The sequence below is a fragment of the Bombina bombina genome, chromosome 1 (genome assembly GCF_027579735.1).
Source record: "Bombina bombina isolate aBomBom1 chromosome 1, aBomBom1.pri, whole genome shotgun sequence".
NCBI classification, from domain to species: Eukaryota; Metazoa; Chordata; class Amphibia; order Anura; family Bombinatoridae; genus Bombina; species Bombina bombina.
In genome coordinates this window covers 85,548,435-85,569,735 of record NC_069499.1, presented here as the reverse complement: position 1 = coordinate 85,569,735, position 21,301 = coordinate 85,548,435, and the positions used below count along the sequence as shown (strand labels likewise).

General features: G+C 40.4%; 2 protein-coding genes across 3 annotated transcripts in view; both read left to right on the top strand.

Moving 5' to 3' along the window:
• PAPOLA (poly(A) polymerase alpha) overlaps nt 1-21,301 on the top strand; it is a gene marked incomplete in the record, with an annotated part of 373,831 nt that overhangs the window by 96,443 nt on the left and 256,087 nt on the right. Inside the window, 2 exon segments of the mRNA XM_053697494.1 lie at nt 369-422; nt 17,104-17,223. Coding sequence (XP_053553469.1) covers nt 369-422; nt 17,104-17,223 — 174 coding nt within the window.
• Nucleotides 9,550-14,955, top strand: LOC128644866 (uncharacterized). 2 transcript variants are annotated; one of them, XM_053697492.1, is made up of 2 exons: nt 9,550-10,457; nt 10,495-14,955. In XM_053697492.1, the coding sequence occupies exon 2, from the start codon at nt 12,665-12,667 to the stop codon at nt 14,870-14,872; it is 2,208 nt and encodes a 735-aa protein (XP_053553467.1). In that variant the 5' UTR covers nt 9,550-10,457; nt 10,495-12,664; the 3' UTR covers nt 14,873-14,955. The 2 variants fall into 2 exon arrangements, with proteins under 2 accessions (XP_053553467.1, XP_053553468.1); XM_053697493.1 differs by having other exon boundaries at nt 10,495-12,803.

Below are 21,301 nucleotides of genomic sequence, written 5' to 3'. Positions count from 1 at the left end.
TTTGTTGCAAGTTCTCAGGTTCACTTCAGGGTGTGAAAACCATTCCTGCGCCCCGTTTGACTCTTAAATATTCTAATGGATTGTGTGAAGTATCGTCTTTGCCTTCATGTTCAGAGGTATTTAGACCTTGTTGGCATTTGTAAGAAGTTGAGTAACCCAACACTAAAAGTGAATCGCCCAATGTTTCCCTTTAATCGTTTTGTGCTACTATTGTTTCCACAATTTTTTTTTTTTTCTTCTCAAGAACTCTCACCCTTTTGAGTGTTAATGGTCTAGGGACCACACTTTTGGACTTGTGTGTATTTATTTCCATTTTTTTTTTGAGTACTCCAGTGCATTTATATTTTTGTTTTTTTTTCTCTTCAAAGGCATTATATTCTTCTCCTTGCAAGTGCACCAACAGAAAAGCAAAGACTTGAATGGTAAGTGCTGTATTGGTATTATGATGCAAATATAAGTGGATTAATTGCACATTTTAAAATTACCTCGATCACCTTTTTTTTTTTTTTTTTTTAAGAATAAAAAGGTATGCTTGTCTTAAGTTACCTAGCGATACCAAAGAACACTTTCTGTAATTTTAGGTTTCCATCTTAATATGGGAAGAGTCCACCGCTGCATTCTTTGTGGGAAATACTGAACCTGGCTACCAGGAGGAGGCAAAGACACCCAGCCAAAGGCTTAAATATCTCCCCCACTTCCTCATAACCCCAGTCATTCTTTGCCTTTCTTCACAGGAGGTTGGCAGAGAAGTGTTAGAAGATTTTGGAGTAGTCTCTTATGGAGGGTAGTACTCTTCGAGATCGGACTGGAGTTTTAAGTAGTCCTGTCAGCCTCTCAGTGAGAGCATGGATGAAAGTTTGAGTCTGGAGATGCAGGGAGAGCCACCCCGACTCATATTAACAGCTCCATAGGCAATCAGCATTGATGAGTTTCACTGCCTGCTTTCTTCACTCAAGTCCATGTCAGAAGTGATGCTACTATCTGTCACACTTGAAGGGCCATGTTCCTGTTCCACGACGTTGATTCTGATAGTTTCATATTTTATACATGTATAACGCATGAAGACAGGGTCACAGTGTGATTTATTTATTTAAATTCTTTATTTCTATCCAACAGTGTGCACAAAGAAACCAAATCACATAACTTTGCGCCACGCAGGGCTAGATATTATACATTTGTATAAAGACCATCTATTGATAATAAACAAAACATGCTACTGCCATGCTTCCATAATATATCTGTACACACCTATGGCTTTTTTTTTTTTAAATATATTTTAAACAAAAACACCCTAAACATACTAAACAATAATAAAAAGAAAAAAAACCTCTCTGAATGTGTAGATATCATCCTTTTTAAATCCTTTAGATAGACATATATTATCGGTAAGTTAAACAAGAAAAAAAAAAAAAATTCTCTCTCCCAAATTACATTATGTCTGTAGTTTTTATTGTAATAATAGTCTAAAGTTACAAGGATACGTCTAATGTTTCTTACTACATTTCTGCCAGGCATGAAGCCTGCCTGGTCCTGATGTATAACTTCTCCTAGCACTTTTTTAAGTCTCTCTGCAATTATAACCATCAAGAGTTTGTAATAGACATTCAGTAGAGAGATAGGCCTATATGACCCAAGTTCATCATGACTCTTACCTTTCTTGTGAATAAGTGTAATAATCGAGTCTGTGAAGTAGTTGGACTGTTTATTATTGCTTATAAAATATTCATTGAATAATTTTTCTAATGTGCCAGTTATGTTTATTTTCATGCTTTTGTAGAATTCAGCTGGTAGCCCATCCGGCCCTGGTGCCTTATTATTTTTCAAGTTTTTGATGGCATTGTAAATTTCAACTTCCGTTATTCTTTGATTAATTTTATCTAAAGATTCACTCGAGATCTTAGGTATTTAAATTTTTTGCCAAAATTCTACTTTCGCAGATCTGTCAATTTTTTCATCGGTGTATAGTTTTTGATAGTATTTAAAAAATGCCTGTCTAATTTCAGATGCCTGGGTGCAGTGTCTGTCTCCTTCTCTTACACTTGGGATTATGTTCCTGTTATTTTTTATTTTACCCATTTTAGCCAGGTGTCCCGCAGAAATGCCGAAAGGGCCTTGAAATGTAGATTTGCAGAAGCCCAGCACTGTTTTAGGAAGATTTCTCTTTCGGCTTTTGCCTTGTTATACTTGTCCCATGTTGTCGGGGGTTATTCAGGTACGCGTTATATGCATTCTTCAGATAATTGGCTAGCTGTAACTCACGAGCCTTATTTTTTTTTTTAATCTTGGACATATATGCTATGATCTCTCTGCGAATTACAGCCTTCCCTGATTCCCATAAAATCTCTTTTTTCAATAGATGTAACATTCTCTTTTACAAAGTTTTTCCATGTCATGGCCAACCAATTACAAAATTTGCTATTCTTACTCATGTATTTTGGGAAAAAGAATCTATTGTTATATGATGACTTTCTGAGTTTTATTTCCATACCTATAATAGCATGATCTGATAAAAGGATTTCATTGATTGTAGCTACTACATCATATTTAAGGACTGACTTATCGACCAGAAATAAATCTAAACGAGAGAAGTTTTTAAATGCTCTGGATTCGCATGTATAATTACGCTCGTCTGGATGTTGTATTCTCCATATGTCGTGTACCTCTATTATTTTTATGAATTTTCTAAATAACTTAGCTTCCTGCCTATATACTTGCATATTTCTCTGCCTATATCTATCGATGACGGGGTTCAGTGTCATATTAAAATCTCCTACAATTATTAGGTTTTGTCATCTTAATGGAAAGTTTTTTTCCCGGTTCTCCCAGAATTCTTTCATATGTTTGGGCCGTACACATTACAGAACGACCATGTGATTTTATTTATTCTTATCTGAATTATAATATATCTCCCTTCTGTGTCAATGTTGCTATTAATTTTCTCATATTCTAGCTTTTTGTGGAGCAGAATTGCCACCCCCCTGCTACGTTTTTCACATGGTGTTGCTATAATTTCCTTTACCCAGTTAACCTTAAGTTTTTCTATCTCTGGTTTCTTTAGATGTAGTTCTTGTAAGAACATGATATCTGCTTTTTGTTTTTTAAGAAATTTAAGAATGTTTTTCCTTTTGATTGGGGAGGTAACCCCTCCCACATTCCATGAGGCTAAATTCACTCTATCCATAAACCTTTAAAATCCCTATTTTAACTGATCAGACCATGCGGCTATAAAACCCCTAAAAAGGAAAAGCATGGGGGACCAGGGGGAATTCATTAAAAATAAAAAGTGGGGGGGAGGATAAAGGAGAGAGAGAGAAAAAACAAACAAAAAAAAAAAAAAACAAACAAAAGTAAAATAAAATGATAAATAACCTCCACAGATAACACAACCTGGGGTCCGGGGTACCTTCTCCCACAGAACTCCCAGAGAGAGAAAAAAAAACACAAAAACACACAATTTAAAAAACCAGCATCTATAATAAGTACTCTGCTTCCACGCAATGCCTGAAGCCTTTTTGTTAGTTGAACCTATTGTGGGTATACATGAGTCCTCTCTAGCTTTATATGCATCAACCTTAATCTGTCTAGCTTACTCTCTTTGTTCATTCCTGTACGAGACTGTAATTAATTCTTACTGCCTACTGCTTTTGTTTTTTTGAGTTGGTATTTCTAAGTTATTTTCAGAAAAAAAAGATTTAGCTTCTTCGCTATTATTTAAGGCCATATTATTTCCCTCTGTATCTTCAACCACTATTTTTGCCGGGTATCTTAAGCTAGCCTTGTAATTATTCTTTATTAAAGATGTACAGAAAGGAGCCATAACTTTTCTTTTCGTGGCCGTTTCTATGGAATAGTCCTGAAAGATATGGACTTGATTTGTTCCTATAAAAAAGGGGTTATGCTTTCTATATGCTCGCATTATTTCCACTTTTTCTTGGAAATTCAAGTATTTTACCATGACCATTCTTGGCCTTGTATATCCATCCTGATACTTTGTACTAGAGCCTGTTCTATGCGCTCTTTCTACTTGCAGTTTACCATTTTGTATTGACATCCCCAGTAAATTAGGTAAGGTTACAGCTGCAAATGTAATTAAGTCTTTATACTCATTTCCCTCAGGTAGTCCTACTATACGTATATTGCTTCGCCTAGACCTATCTTCTAGATCTTCAATTTTGTTTTGTAAAGATTTTATTAGGTCTACTTTTTCTTTGTTAGTTGCCTCCTGAGTGTTATAAGCATCCTCTATATTCGAGACCCGTGTCTCTACTTCAGACAGACGCTGTGCGAATTGTCTTATTTCTGCTGTGAGGCCACTAATTTCTTGTCTAATTGAGTCAAACTGGGGAATTATCAGAGTGGCCATTTGGTCTATTAAGGTTTGGGAGTCTTGTGTATAACTAGCTTCACTTGTATCTAGTTTTTCTGAGGAGTTTTCCTGTAGTAGTTTGGATTTTTTATCTTTTTGTACTGGCATAGCTGGAGATTTATTTTTTGTATTTGTAATATACCTTTCCATGCCCCCTTCAAAATAAAACGTGATGTTATGTGATATAAGTATATTTCGTGATATGTGTGTACTTATTAGTGACTCAGTGAGATGGAGTAACCCACTACTTTTTTTTTTTTTTTTTTTTTTTATCCCCCCCCTTTTCTGTGCACCCAAAAAGGAAAAAATTGGGAAAAAAAAAGAAAATGTGGTCAGTGTTAATAAGACAAAAATACTAAACTAGCTTGTATCTCTGGGATACATAATTGTGGTGTGTATTTGTGCTACAATTAAACCTTCTGTCTTAGGTGTGATTTGTGCAAAGAAGTGCTTGCACTTAATGACTCTGGGGCTGTAAAGTTAACCAGTTAATGGATGGAAAATAACCAGTCTACTAAGTACTCTCTCCTTTGTTTAAGCCATTTTAACCTAGTACAAGACAATTGAAAATAACCTACTTGCTGTTTTTTGGTTCTTTAAACAAGCAAACTAATATCAGACCAGAAACCTTACAGGATTTTTGCTCAGTTTCCCTTATACCCGAATGGTTATAACATCCTAAACAACATTTGACAGAGAATTGTTTAGACAAGATAGAACCAGGCCACACTTATGAAGATCAAATTGCTCCTCTGCCATCAGTTCTTAAATTCTTAAGGCCAAGCTGCAATCAACATAAAATTACATGATAGTACATTCTGGTTTTCACACTAATTAACCACAGGCTAAAACCATAATTATGTATATCTATGACCGTCCTTTTAACCGTCCTTTTTTCCGTAGAGACTATCTTTACTATGAGCTATGTATACACAGTTGTGGGTAACTTCTCGCCAGATATAGCTGGATATAGTTAGAGAGTCTCAAATTTGTTATTTTCTTCTTTCTATAGTATAGCCGACAGCTGTTTTTTATCTTTTCTTTATATGTCTCTCAAAAAGAACAAACGGCCAAAGTTGGCTTGAACAATAAGGAGCCGCTGGTAGTTTTGGGGCTTACTTTAACACATGCTATAGTTCTTTCCCAGATCGTATGACATAGTAGGAAGTAGGATAAACTATTATATTCTTTTCTGCGTGTAGTGGTAATGTTCAGCTTTCAGGTTCACCACCCCATCAGATATTATTGCATTCGTTTTTAAAGTTATTTACCAGATACACAGCCTATTGCCAATAATAGAAAACAGTGCAGTTTAAATTGTGTGCCAGACACACTGTGTGCGCTGCACACTATACTTGCGATTTCCTTGTAATCCGCAGTCGTTTCTGCCCTCCCTGGCTGCTCTTCGTGGAGACCCGATGATGGCAGTTTTCCCACCAAGTGCTGCTCTGTTCAGGACACCTCACCAGGGGATGCCAGAAACCACTGCAGGGAAATTCCGCCACAGAGCGTTGCTTTTAAGACCAGCGGTCTTCTTGGATCACGCTGCCTTTACCCAGGTTTGGGCCGTTTCAGGCCAGGGGGACTTGAGCTTCTGGCACACTGCGTGTCTGAGTGTATGAATTCCGGGGCAGCCCCCGTAGGCTGAAATCTGCTGGTATCAGTGCCACCTGATAATACTGGCAATATGGAGGCCACCGTCTGCAGCTAGAAACAACTATCCTCCCCGGGCAGTAGCGTTAGAAACATCCGCCAACAGGAGCGTTGCTGCAGGTGAGAAGAAAGCGATCTTAGACGCTCAGAGCTGCATGCTGAGCTGTACGCACTGGATGCTGTCGTGTGCGTCTCACTCAAGCCGTCCGTACTACACAGTGTGATTTATTTTATCTGTATAGAATCGAGGATTAATATCTCCTTAGGGGGATTATTGAACAGGGGGCAATAATCTTTGATTTTATGCTGCTTTTATGTGTGAGATGTTATGGGCTTATAGGCTGTTATAGAATATACAGGTTTTACTTTGAGAGCCATGCAGCTTACAATCTTGGCGAGCTTTCTCATAGCAGGGACGGTCCTGCATTGTGCACCATGTGATTCATTCCCATTTTCCTGACCGGGTGTCAGAGAGGAGTCATAAATCTCTGTAATGTCTTGATCATAGGAGGTGGTGAGTGCCCCAGCCATTGGGGTATAAGGGTGCCGTTTTTTTGAATAAAATAAGATGTTTTATTTCTCTAGTTTTCCGGTTATTGCACTAGCGATGGAGGATTCTGTTACTTTAGAGGGCACTCCCTCTATTCCTAATGAGTAATTCATGTTTATATGGTGAGGAGACTTTAGTCTGACCTCTCAGTTTTGTTACATATGCCTTGATGATGTGATATCGAACAGGTTTGATACCATGGAGTTGTCGTCCAGTGAGGTGCGTACCCTACATTCTTATTTCTCTACACGCAGTTTTCACGTAGCATTGCTAATCCTCCATCTGGAGTGGGTCTTTTTTTTTCACTTTGCAGTTCAGACGGCAGTGTCTGTGGCCTTGAATTCTTTACCTCGCCCTGCTTAGCGAAAGGTTACATATTGCACTCCTTCCCAGAGTACATCAGATAATTTATTGGATTTAACTGAGGGTTATCCAAGGATGAAGTTCTTTCTGAGACTTCAGAGTATGAACATTCTGGGTCGGAGTCTGCTGTCTCTAAACCTCAGACTGCAGTGAAACCAGACTTAAGTATAGGAATTTGCGCTTTCTTCTTAAGGAAGTTTTTGGCGAATTCAGACGTTCCAGAGGCCAAATTGCCTGATGAACCTTTTAAAGATTGAGTTTGAAGACATGAATGGGACAGGATTGGATTCCTTTTCCCCCTCTTCTCCCTTTAACAAATTGTCCCCGGTCCTGGTCTCAATGGAGTTGTGAGGTTCCGTCCCTAAATGGGATGGTGTTATCTTCACCCTTACTAAACGTACTACTATCTCGCTTAAGGATAGTTCTTCATTTAAAGATAAAAGATGGAAACTCTTAAGAAAGATGTTTCAACATACAGGATATTTGTTTCAACTGGTGGCGGCTGTTGCCGTGGTTACTGGAGAAACTACCTTCTGGTGTGATTCCTTATAGGATTTGATCAGGGTGGAGGAGCCCCTCTATGTTACTCAGAAAAGATTTACTGCCTTGAGGGTTGTTAATTCTTTTATCTGTGCTGCTATTAGGCAGGTTATTCGCTTGAATGCTATGGCTTCAGCTTTTTCTGTTCAGACCAGTCGGGCTCTGGCTAAAGTCCATGGTCTGTGGATATGACTTAAGTCTAGACTTCTTACCTCCCTTTAAGGGAATGATTTTGTCTGGTCCAGACCTGGACTTAATTATCTCCATGGTCACAGGGGGCAAGGGTTCCCTCCTACTGCAGGAGTATGTGAACTAATCTAAGGGGCGATTTTAGTGCTTTTCGTACTGATAAAGCCCATGTCGGCAGACCTTCGATAAGCCAGAGCAAACCAAGAGCTCTTGGAAGTCAGCTCAGTCCTGGAATAAATCCAAGCAGAGCAAGAAGACTGCAGTGTCAACGTCTTGAATGGACGGTCCCCGGTCCTCTTCTGGATCGTGTAGGGGCAGTATTTTGCTCTTTTCAGTCGCTTGGTTCAGGGACTTGCAGGATCCATTGGTCCTGGAGGTCATAGCTCAGGGTTACAAGATATGTTTTAAGTCTCAGCCACCCATGGGCAAATTCCTCCTATCTTCCTGACCAGAAAAGAGGAAAGCCTTTCTGGGTTGTGTACTTGATTTGTCCTCTAGGAGAAGAGTGGACTATTCGGAATATCTCCTTCCTCCTTCTGTCCCATGGATGGCAGATAATCTAGAGAGTTCTCTTGTATCAAGTACCAGGGTAGAATTCTCGGGTACTATAATAGTCGCCATAGACATGAGAATATTTCTAACAGACCAGAGATGTTGCAAGCTAGCTTCAACATGTCTTGCCCTCCAGATCTCCTTAAAGTGAAAGTCAATTCTAGCGTTGTACAAATGCTAGGATTGACTATTGAAACAAATAAAGGTGACTTTCATTCATTAAGTAGAAGATACTTCATGTAGAAAGCTCCTTTATTTGATTCAATTGATCGCCGTTTTTGAGATTTCACCTCAGACTGTTGCAACTGCGCATGCTGAACTTGTGGAACGGCGATCATTCAGATCTGTCTCAACAGATTTCTCTGGACAACCAATCGGGAGAATCGCTCTCTTGGTTGTTTTTTCTGGATCACTTGTCCTGAGGGACGTCTGTCTCTAGACCATCCTGGGTGATTGTGACTACGGTTGCGAGTCTGTCAGGATGGGGAGTTGTTTGGGGGAGTTTTAGGAGGTAAAGCTCCCTCCTGATCTTATTTTGGGTCTTTGGTTAATATACAATGCCCTGTAGGCTTGGCCTCTGCTGGGTTTGTTCCAGTTAATCAGATTCCAATCAAACAATATATCTTCTGTGGCTTACATCAACCAGCAGGGGGGGGGAATGAGAAGCTCCCTAGTTTTGAGGGAAGTATCTCAGATTCTGGTGTGGGGGAGACCCGCATTTGTTCACTGTCAGCGACCCACATTCCGAGTATGGACAACTGGGAAGCAGATTTCCTCAACAGACAATCCTTTCATCCGGGAGAATGGTCTCTCCATCCCGAGTGTTTGCAGAGATTTGCAAGAGGAATATCTTATAACGTCTCAATACCAAGCTACCCAGATAGGGGTTGAGGTACAGGGATCCTCAGGCGGAGCCAACAGATGCATTAGCGATGCCTTGGAGGTTCAATCTAATTTATCCTTTACGACCATTACCACTACTTCCTAGTGTAGTGGCTCGAGTCAAGCAGACGTCGGTGATACTGACTGCTCCGTCTTGGCTGCGAAGGATATGGTTTGCGGATCTAGTGGGGATGTCATCTCCTCCGTCGAAGTTACCTTGTCGCAGGGATCTGCAGACCAAGGTCTCTTTGTTAATCAATGTCTAGAGTCTCTAAGGTTGACTGTGGAGATTGAACGCTTAGAGGGTTTTCTGAGAGCTATTTCTTCTGTTATGTGTGATCAGTCCACGGGTCATCATTACTTCTGGGATATAACTCCTCCCCAACAGGAAATGCAAGAGGATTCACCCAGCAGAGCTGCATATAGCTCCTCCCCTCTACGTCAGTCCCAGTCATTCTCTTGCACCCAACGACTAGATAGGATGTGTGAGAGGACTATGGTGATTATACTTAGTTTTTATGACTTCAATCAAAAGTTTGTTATTTTAAAATAACACCGGAGCGTGTTATTACTTCTCTGGCAGAGTTTGAGGAAGAATCTGTCAGAGTTTTTTACTATGATTTTAACCGGAGTAGTTAAGATCATATTGCTGTTCTCGGCCATCTGAGGGAGGTAAAGGCTTCAGATCAGGGGACAGCGGGCAGAGGAATCTGCATTGAGGTATGTAGCAGTTTTTATTTTCTGAATGGAATTGATGAGAAAATCCTGCCATACCGTTAAAATGACATGTATGTATACACTTCAGTATTCTGGGGATGGTATTTCACCGGAACTACTCTGTTAAAGGTCACTAATCCTTTTTAATAACTATTTATCATGTTAAACGTTTTTGCTGGAATGTAGAATCGTTTACATTGCTGAGGTACTGTGTGAATAAATATTTGGGCATTATTTTCCACTTGGCAGTTTTTTGGCTTTATTTGTGACAGTTTCGTTTCTCTTCACTGCTGTGTGGGAGAGGGAGGGGCCGTTTTGGCGCTCTTTGCTACGCATCAAAAAATACCAGTCAGTTACTTTTATTTTTCCTGCATGATCCGGTTCATCTCTGATAGATCTCAGGGGTCTTCAAACTTCTTTGAAGGGAGGTAAATTCTCTCAGCAGAGCTGTGAGAATTCTTATAGTGACTGTGAATAAAAACGTTGCTTTGTATTTTTTATGTCAAATTTAATTATTGTTATTTTACTAATGGGAACAAACCTTTGCTAAAAGTTTTGTTGTTTTAAAGTTTGATGCTATAACTGTTTTTCAGTTCACTATTTCAACTGTCATTTAATCGTTAGTACCTCTTTGAGGCACAGTACGTTTTTTTGCTAAAAAAGATTATAACCAAGTTGTAAGTTTTTTTGCTTGTGTGTTAAACATGTCTGACTCAGAGGAAGATATCTGTGTCATTTGTTCCAATGCCAAGGTGGAGCCCAATAGAAATTTATGTACTAACTGTATTGATGCTACTTTAAATAAAAGTCAATCTGTACAATGTGAACAAATTTCACCAAACAGCGAGGGGAGAGTTATGCCGACTAACTCGCCTCACGCGGCAGTACCTGCATCTCCCGCCCGGGAGGTGCGTGATATTTTGGCGCCTAGTACATCTGGGCGGCCATTACAGATAACATTACAAGATATGGCTACTGTTATGACTGAAGTTTTGTCTAAATTACCAGAACTAAGAGGCAAGCGTGATCACTCTGGGGTGAGAACAGAGTGCGCTGACAATGCTAGGGCCATGTCTGATACTGCGTCACAGCTCGCAGAGCATGAGGACGGAGAGCTTCATTCTGTGGGTGACGGTTCTGATCCAAACAGATTGGACTCAGATATTTCAAATTTTAAATTTAAATTGGAGAACCTCCGTGTATTACTAGGGGAGGTCTTAGCAGCTCTCAACGATTGTAACACCGTTGCAATACCAGAGAAACTGTGTAGGTTGGATAAATACTTTGCGGTACCGGCGAGTACTGACGTTTTTCCTATACCTAAGAGACTAACTGAAATTGTTACTAAGGAGTGGGATAGACCCGGTGTGCCGTTCTCACCCCCTCCAATATTTAGAAAGATGTTTCCAATAGACGCCACCACTCGGGACTTATGGCAAACGGTCCCCAAGGTGGAGGGAGCAGTTTCTACTTTAGCTAAGCGTACCACTATCCCGGTGGAGGATAGCTGTGCTTTCTCAGATCCAATGGATAAAAAATTAGAGGGTTACCTTAAGAAAATGTTTGTTCAACAAGGTTTTATATTACAACCCCTTGCATGTATCGCGCCGATTACGGCTGCGGCAGCATTTTGGATTGAGTCGCTTGAAGAGAACCTTAGTTCATCTACGCTAGACGACATTACGGACAGGCTTAGAGTCCTTAAACTAGCTAATTCCTTCATTTCGGAGGCCGTAGTACATTTAACCAAACTTACGGCTAAGAACTCAGGATTCGCCATACAGGCACGTAGGGCGCTGTGGCTAAAATCCTGGTCAGCTGATGTTACTTCTAAGTCCAAATTACTTAATATACCTTTCAAGGGGCAGTCTTTATTTGGGCCCGGTTTGAAAGAGATTATCGCTGACATTACAGGAGGTAAGGGCCACGCCCTACCTCAAGACAAAGCCAAAGCGAAGGCTAGACAGTCTAATTTTCGTCCCTTTCGGAACTTTAAAACAGGAGCAGCATCAACCTCCACTGCACCAAAACAGGAAGGAGCTGTTGCTCGTTACAGGCAAGGCTGGAAGCCTAACCAGTCCTGGAACAAGAGCAAGCAGGCCAGGAAACCTGCTGCTGCCCCAAAGACAGCATGAACCGAGAGCCCCCGATCCGGGACCGGATCTAGTGGGGGGCAGACTCTCTCTCTTCGCCCAGGCCTGGGCAAGAGATGTTCAGGATCCCTGGGCTCTAGAGATCATATCGCAGGGATACCTTCTAGACTTCAAATTATCTCCCCCAAGAGGGAGATTTCATCTGTCAAGGTTGTCAACAAACCAGATAAAGAAAGAAGCGTTTCTACGCTGCGTACAAGATCTGTTATTAATGGGAGTGATCCATCCGGTTCCGCGGTCGGAACAAGGACAAGGGTTCTACTCAAACCTGTTTGTGGTTCCCAAAAAAGAGGGAACTTTCAGGCCAATCTTAGATTTAAAGACTCTAAACAAATTCCTAAGAGTTCCATCGTTCAAAATGGAAACTATTCGGACAATCTTACCCATGATCCAAGAGGGTCAGTACATGACCACAGTGGATTTAAAGGATGCTTACCTTCACATACCGATCCACAAAGATCATCACCGGTATCTAAGGTTTGCCTTCTTAGACAGGCACTACCAGTTTGTAGCTCTTCCATTCGGATTGGCTACGGCTCCAAGAATCTTCACAAAGGTTCTGGGTGCCCTTCTAGCGGTACTAAGACCGCGAGGGATTTCGGTAGCTCCGTACCTAGACGACATTCTAATTCAAGCTTCAAGCTTTCAAACTGCCAGGTCTCATACAGAGTTAGTTCTGGCATTTCTAAGGTCGCATGGATGGAAAGTGAACGAAAAGAAGAGTTCTCTCTTTCCTCTCACAAGAGTTCCATTCTTGGGGACTCTTATAGATTCTGTAGAAATGAAGATTTACCTGACAGAAGACAGGTTAACAAAGCTTCAAAATGCATGCCGCGTCCTGCATTCCATTCAACACCCGTCAGTAGCTCAATGCATGGAGGTGATCGGCTTAATGGTAGCGGCAATGGACATAGTACCTTTTGCACGCCTACACCTCAGACCGCTGCAATTATGCATGCTAAGTCAGTGGAATGGGGATTACTCAGATTTGTCCCCTACTCTGAATCTGAATCAAGAGACCAGAAATTCTCTTCTATGGTGGCTTTATCGGCCACACCTGTCCAGGGGGATGCCATTCAGCAGGCCAGACTGGACAATTGTAACAACAGACGCCAGCCTACTAGGTTGGGGCGCTGTCTGGAATTCTCTGAAGGCTCAGGGACTATGGAATCAGGAGGAGAGTCTCCTTCCAATAAACATTCTGGAATTGAGAGCAGTGCTCAATGCCCTTCTGGCTTGGCCCCAGTTAACAACTCGGGGGTTCATCAGGTTTCAGTCGGACAACATCACGACTGTAGCTTACATCAACCATCAGGGAGGGACAAGAAGCTCCCTAGCAATGATGGAAGTATCAAAGATAATTCGCTGGGCAGAGTCTCACTCTTGCCACCTGTCAGCAATCCACATCCCGGGAGTGGAGAACTGGGAGGCGGATTTCTTGAGTCGCCAGACTTTTCATCCGGGGGAGTGGGAACTTCATCCGGAGGTCTTTGCCCAAATACTTCGACGTTGGGGCAAACCAGAGATAGATCTCATGGCGTCTCGCCAGAACGCCAAACTTCCTCGCTACGGGTCCAGATCCAGGGATCCGGGAGCAGTTCTGATAGATGCTTTGACAGCACCTTGGAACTTCAGGATGGCTTATGTGTTTCCACCCTTCCCGCTGCTTCCTCGATTGATTGCCAAAATCAAACAGGAGAGAGCATCAGTAATTCTAATAGCACCTGCATGGCCACGCAGGACTTGGTATGCAGATCTAGTGGACATGTCATCCTGTCCGCCTTGGTCTCTACCTCTAAGACAGGACCTTCTGATACAGGGTCCATTCAAACATCAAAATCTAACTTCTCTGAAGCTGACTGCTTGGAAATTGAACGCTTGATTTTATCAAAACGTGGTTTTTCTGAGTCGGTTATTGATACCCTAATTCAGGCTAGGAAGCCGGTTACCAGAAGGATTTACCATAAAATATGGCGGAAATACCTATACTGGTGCGAATCCAAAGGTTACTCCTGGAGTAAGGTTAGGATCGCTAGGATACTGTCTTTTCTACAAGAAGGTTTAGAAAAGGGTTTATCAGCTAGTTCATTAAAGGGACAGATTTCAGCTCTGTCCATCTTGTTACACAGACGTCTGTCAGAAAATCCAGACGTCCAGTCCTTTTGTCAGGCTTTAGCTAGGATCAAGCCTGTGTTTAAGGCTGTTGCTCCACCATGGAGTTTAAACTTAGTTCTTAACGTTTTACAGGGTGTTCCGTTTGAACCCCTTCATTCCATTGATATAAAAATGTTATCTTGGAAAGTTCTGTTTTTAATGGCTATTTCCTCGGCTCGAAGAGTCTCTGAGTTATCAGCCTTACATTGTGATTCCCCTTATCTGATTTTTCACTCAGACAAGGTAGTTCTGCGTACTAAACCTGGGTTCTTACCTAAGGTAGTCACTAACAGGAACATCAATCAAGAGATTGTTGTCCCATCCTTGTGTCCAAATCCTTCTTCAAAGAAGGAACGTCTTTTACACAATCTGGATGTAGTTCGTGCCCTCAAGTTCTACTTGCAGGCAACTAAAGATTTTCGCCAAACTTCTTCCTTGTTTGTCGTTTACTCTGGACAGAGGAGAGGTCAAAAAGCTTCTGCTACCTCTCTCTCTTTTTGGCTTCGTAGCATAATACGTTTAGCCTATGAGACTGCTGGACAGCAGCCTCCTGAAAGAATTACAGCTCACTCCACTAGAGCTGTGGCTTCCACTTGGGCCTTTAAGAATGAGGCCTCTGTTGAACAGATTTGCAAGGCTGCAACTTGGTCTTCGCTTCATACTTTTTCCAAATTTTACAAATTTGACACTTTTGCTTCTTCGGAGGCTATTTTTGGGAGAAAGGTTCTTCAGGCAGTGGTTCCTTCTGTATAATGAGCCTGCCTTTCCCTCCCGTCATCCGTGTACTTTTGCTTTGGTATTGGTATCCCAGAAGTAATGATGACCCGTGGACTGATCACACATAACAGAAGAAAACATAATTTATGCTTACCTGATAAATTCCTTTCTTCTGTTGTGTGATCAGTCCACGGCCCGCCCTGTTTTTAAGGCAGGTAAATATCTTTTAAATTATACTCCAGTCACCACTTCACCCTTGGTTACTCCTTTCTCGTTGATTCTTGGTCGAATGACTGGGACTGACGTAGAGGGGAGGAGCTATATGCAGCTCTGCTGGGTGAATCCTCTTGCATTTCCTGTTGGGGAGGAGTTATATCCCAGAAGTAATGATGACCCGTGGACTGATCACACAACAGAAGAAAGGAATTTATCAGGTAAGCATAAATTATGTTTTTTACTCTCATTCAAGCTTGTAAGCTGGTTGCTCGTCGCATCTATCATAAGGTGTGGAAGACCTACTTACTCTGTTCTCCATAATAAACTGGTGAAGGGCTTTTCTACAAGTCCCCTGATGGGAGTTTTCAGCCCTGTCTGTAACTGCAAAAGGTTTGCAGAGCTTCCAGATGTGCAGCCATTTGTTAAGGCTCTGCTGGGATCATACCTGTGTTTAGATCTAAGGCTCCTCCTTGGAGTTTAAATCTTATCCTTAAGGTTTTGCAACGGGCTCTGTTGGTGCCTATGCATGAATTGGACATTAAATTGTTGTCTTGGAAGGTTCTTTTTCTACTAGCTATTGCTTCTGCATGCAGAGTACCTGATTGCTGCCTTGCAATGCGTCCCTCCTTATCTAGCTTTTCATGTTGATAAGGCTGTTCTACGAACCAAAGCTAGGTTTTCTTCCTAAGGTTGTCAATTTGCAACATCAATAAAGAGATTGTGGTTCCTTTCTTATGTCCTAGTCCTTCTTCGTTGAATGATTGTTTACAATGTATTTCTGGATGTGGTTTGTGCCTTGAAGTTCTATCTTTGGGCCACAAAGGAATTTTAGACTAACCTCTTTCTCTGTTTGTTCTCTTTCCAAGAAGCGTAGGGGGTCAAAGGGCCTCCGACTTCCTTTTATCTTTTTGTCTAAGGAGTGTCATCCGTTTAGCATAGAAACGGCAGGGCATATGCCTCCTCTGAGGATTACGGCTCATTCTAAAATGAGGCCTCTATGGATCAGATTTGTAAGGCGGCTATCTGGTTCTCCTTACATATGTTTTCCAAAAATTTATAAGTTTGATGTTTTTGCTTCTGCTGAAGCAGCCTTCGTGGAAAAAGGGTTTTGCAGGCTGTGGTGCCCTCAGATAATGGTGCACCTCTCCTTTTTTCCCCTCACGTTAGCATTCTGTGTACTCTAGAGCTTGGGTATATTTTTCCCACAAGTAAGGAATGCAGCTGTGGACACTTCCCATATTATGATGGAAAACCTAAATTATGCTTACCTGATCATTTCCTTTCTATCTGTATGGGAAGAGACCACAGCTCCTGCCCATGTTCTCCGATGGCTAACCCTAAATTTAAAAAAAATAAAATTCTGGCACCTTTTTCACCCTGATAGTTCTCCTACTGTTCCTTGTTCCTGTGTACTCTTCCCATACAGATGGAAATGAAATTGTCAGGTAAGCATAATTATTATTATTTTTTTTTTAATGCTCTAAATTTTAAAGAATAATTGACACTGGGAAAATGTGGGGAAAAAGCAATATAAATTAAAAAAAAAAAATATATATATATATCTATATATATATATATATATATATATATATATATATATATATATATATATATATATATATATCTATATATATATCTATATATATATCTATATATATATCTATATATATATATATATATATATATATCTATATATATATCTATATATATATATATATCTATATATATATATATCTATATATATCTATATATATATATATCTATATATATATATATCTATATATATATATATATCTATATATATATATATATCTATATATATATATATCTATATATATATATCTATATATATATATATATATCTATATATATATATATATATATCTATATATATCTATATATATATCTATATATATATATATATATATATATATATATATATATATATATATATATATATATATCTATATATATATATATCTATCTCTATATCAGACACTCATACACATTCATTCAGTTTTTCTGCTTTGGTTTCTCCCCCCATATTGTAGGGTTGGGTTAGTGGAATCAAAAATCCGCATCCTTGTTGGAAGCCTGGAGAAGAATGAATTTATTACACTTGCTCATGTGAACCCTCAGTCATTCCCTGCTCCTGGTGAGAATCCAGAAAAGTAAGTAGTTTTTTAGTTTTCCCTCCCTTTTAAACTACATCGGAGGATTCAAAGTTAAAGGCACAGTGTACTGTAAATAGTTTCCCCTCTGTGTTCCCAATGATCCATTTTACCTGCTGGAGTGCATTGAATTGTTTACAAATGGCTCATTTACCTTTGTTTTGTCATGTGAAATAGTTGTTGTTGCCTGTTTAATCCGCCACTGAAATTTTAAATACTTAAAAACATGAAACCCCAAATTTTTCTTTCATGATTCAGATAGAACTTTTCACTTTACTTTGCTTCATTCTCTTGGTAAACTTTCTTGAAGGAACTGCAATGCACTACTGGGATCTAACTGAACACAATGGTAAGCCAATCACAAGAGGCATATATGTACAGCCACCAATCAGCAGCTAGCTCCTGAGCCTACCTAATTAATCTTTTCAACAAAGCATACCAAGAGAATTAATCTAATTAGATAAAATAAGTAAAATGGAAAGTTATTTAAAATCAAGAAAGAACATTTTTGGCTTTCATGTCCTTTTTAAAGTTAGTGTTAATAGAAACACTAGGTAAACACAGCTAGTTGAAAAAAATTTCACATCCAGTGGATATAATAAATGGACATTAAACCCAAAATGTTTCTTGCCTGATTCAGGTAGAGCATGTGATTTTTTTATTTTTTTAAAGAATTTCCAATTTACTTCGGTTATGCTTCATTCTCTTGGTATTCTTAGTTGACAAGTATACCTAGGTATGCTCAGGAGCAGCATGGTGGCTGCACCTAAATGCCTCCATATCATTGGTACACCAGAAGTGTTCAGCTAGCTCCCACCAGTGCATAGCTTCTAAAAAAAAGGATACCTAGAGAATAAAACAAATGGTTTAAAATCTGAAGCATGAAAGAAAAATTAAGTTTCACGTCCCTTTTTTTAAAAATGTTAGTTTTCTATTGTTTCAATGTATTGGCCTGTAGTAAATGGACATAGATCAGATCAGGAAGCATTTGTGTGGCATTTCATCTCCATGCTAATTCAACCCACTTTTATGGGTTGTGGTTACAAATAGCAAAAACAGCTATTTCTCCAACATAGGTGTGTCCGGTCCACGGCGTCATCCTTACTTGTGGGATATTCTCTTCCCCAACAGGAAATGGCAAAGAGCCCAGCAAAGCTGGTCACATGATCCCTCCTAGGCTCCGCCTTCCCCAGTCATTCTCTTTGCCGTTGTACAGGCAACATCTCCACGGAGATGGCTTAGAGTTTTTTAGTGTTTAACTGTAGTTTTTATTATTCAATCAAGAGTTTGTTATTTTAAAATAGTGCTGGTATGTACTATTTACTCTGAAACAGAAAAGAGATGAAGATTTCTGTTTGTAAGAGGAAAATGATTTTAGCAACCGTTACTAAAATCGATGGCTGTTTCCACACAGGACTGTTGAGAGGAATTAACTTCAGTTGGGGGAACAGTGAGCAGACTTTTGCTGCTTGAGGTATGACACATTCTAACAAGACGATGTAATGCTGGAAGCTGTCATTTTCCCTATGGGATCCGGTAAGCCATTTTTATTACAGAAAGAAAAAAAGGGCTTCACAAGGGCTCTTTAAGACTGTAGACATTTTCTGGGCTAAATCGATTTATATATAAACATATTTTATACTCCATAGCCTTGAGGAATTATTTTAATCTTGGGAATTATGTAAAATAACCGGCAGGCACTGTATTGGACACCTTATTCTCTAGGGGCTTTCCCTAATCATAGGCAGAGTCTCATTTTCGCGCCTCTATTGCGCACTTGTTTTTGGGAAGCATGACATGCAGATGCATGTGTGAGGAGCTCTGATACATAGAAAAGACTTTCTGAAGGCGTCATTTGGTATCGTATTCCCCTTTGGGCTTGGTTGGGTCTCAGCAAAGCAGATACCAGGGACTGTAAAGGGGTTAAATATAAAAACGGCTCCGGTTCCGTTATTTTAAGGGTTAAAGCTTCCAAATTTGGTGTGCAATACTTTTAAGGCTTTAAGACACTGTGGTGAAATTTTGGTGAATTTTGAACAATTCCTTCATACTTTTTCGCAATTGCAGTAATAAAGTGTGTTCAGTTTAAAATTTAAAGTGACAGTAACAGTTTATTTTAAAACGTTTTTTGTACTTTGTTATCAAGTTTTTGCCTGTTTAACATGTCTGAACTACCAGATAGACTGTGTTCTGAATGTGGGGAAGCCAAAGTTCCTTCTCATTTAAATAGATGTGATTTATGTGACACAAAATTTAGAGAAAATGATGCCCAAGATGATTCCTCAAGTGAGGGGAGTAAGCATGGTACTGCATCATCCCCTCCTTCGTCTACACCAGTCTTGCCCACACAGGAGGCCCCTAGTACATCTAGCGCGCCAATACTCCTTACTATGCAACAATTAACGGCTGTAATGGATAATTCTATCAAAAACATTTTAGCCAAAATGCCCACTTATCAGCGAAAGCGCGACTGCTCTGTTTTAGAAAATACTGAAGAGCATGAGGACGCTGATGATATTGGTTCTGAAGGGCCCCTACGCCAGTCTGAGGGGGCCAGGGAGGTTTTGTCTGAGGGAGAAATTTCAGATTCAGGGAAAATTTCTCAACAAGCTGAACCTGATGTGATTACATTTAAATTTAAATTGGAACATCTCCGCGCTCTGCTTAAGGAGGTGTTATCCACTCTGGATGATTGTGAGAATTTGGTCATTCCAGAGAAACTATGTAAAATGGACAAGTTCCTAGAGGTCCCGGGGCCCCCCGAAGCTTTTCCTATACCCAAGCGGGTGGCGGTTTCTACTCTAAACAAACGCACCACTATACCCATAGAAGATAGTTGTGCTTTCAAAGATCCTATGGATAAAAAATTAGAAGGTTTGCTTAAAAAGATGTTTGTTCAGCAAGGTTACCTTCTACAACCAATGTCATGCATTGTTCCTGTCACTACAGCAGCGTGTTTCTGGTTCGATGAGCTAGAAAAGGCGCTCAATAATAATTCTTCTTCTTATGAGGAGATTATGGACAGAATTCATGCTCTCAAATTGGCTAATTCTTTCACCCTAGACGCCACTTTGCAATTGGCTAGGTTAGCGGCGAAAAATTCTGGTGTTGCTATTGTGGCGCGCAGAGCGCTTTGGTTAAAATCTTGGTCAGCGGATGCGTCTTCCAAGAACAAATTGCTTAACATTCCTTTCAAGGGGAAAACGCTGTTTGGCCCTGACTTGAAAGAGATTATTTCTGATATCACTGGGGGCAAGGGCCACGCCCTTCCTCAGGATAGGTCTTTCAAGGCCAAAAATAAACCTAATTTTCGTCCCTTTCGCAGAAACGGACCAGCCCCAAGTGCTACGTCCTCTAAGCAAGAGGGTAATACTTCTCAAGCCAAGCCAGCCTGGAGACCAATGCAAGGCTGGAACAAAGGAAAGCAGGCCAAGAAACCTGCCACTGCTACCAAGACAGCATGAGATGTTGGCCCCCGATCCGGGACCGGATCTGGTGGGGGGCAGACTCTCTCTCTTCGCTCAGGCTTGGGCAAGAGATGTTCTGGATCCTTGGGCACTAGAAATAGTCTCCCAAGGTTATCTTCTGGAATTCAAGGGGCTTCCCCCAAGGGGGAGGTTCCACAGGTCTCAATTGTCTTCAGACCACATAAAAAGACAGGCATTCTTACATTGTGTAGAAGACCTGTTAAAAATGGGAGTGATTCATCCTGTTCCTTTAGGAGAACAAGGGGTGGGGTTCTACTCCAATCTGTTCGTTGTTCCCAAAAAAGAGGGAACATTCAGACCAATCTTAGATCTCAAGATCCTAAACAAGTTTCTCAAGGTTCCATCGTTCAAAATGGAAACCATTCGAACAATTCTTCCTTCCATCCAGGAAGGTCAATTCATGACCACGGTGGATTTAAAGGATGCGTATCTACATATTCCTATCCACAAGGAACATCATCGGTTCCTAAGGTTCGCATTCCTGGACAAGCATTACCAGTTTGTGGCACTTCCGTTCGGATTAGCCACTGCTCCAAGGATTTTCACAAAGGTACTAGGGTCCCTTCTAGCGGTGCTAAGACCAAGGGGCA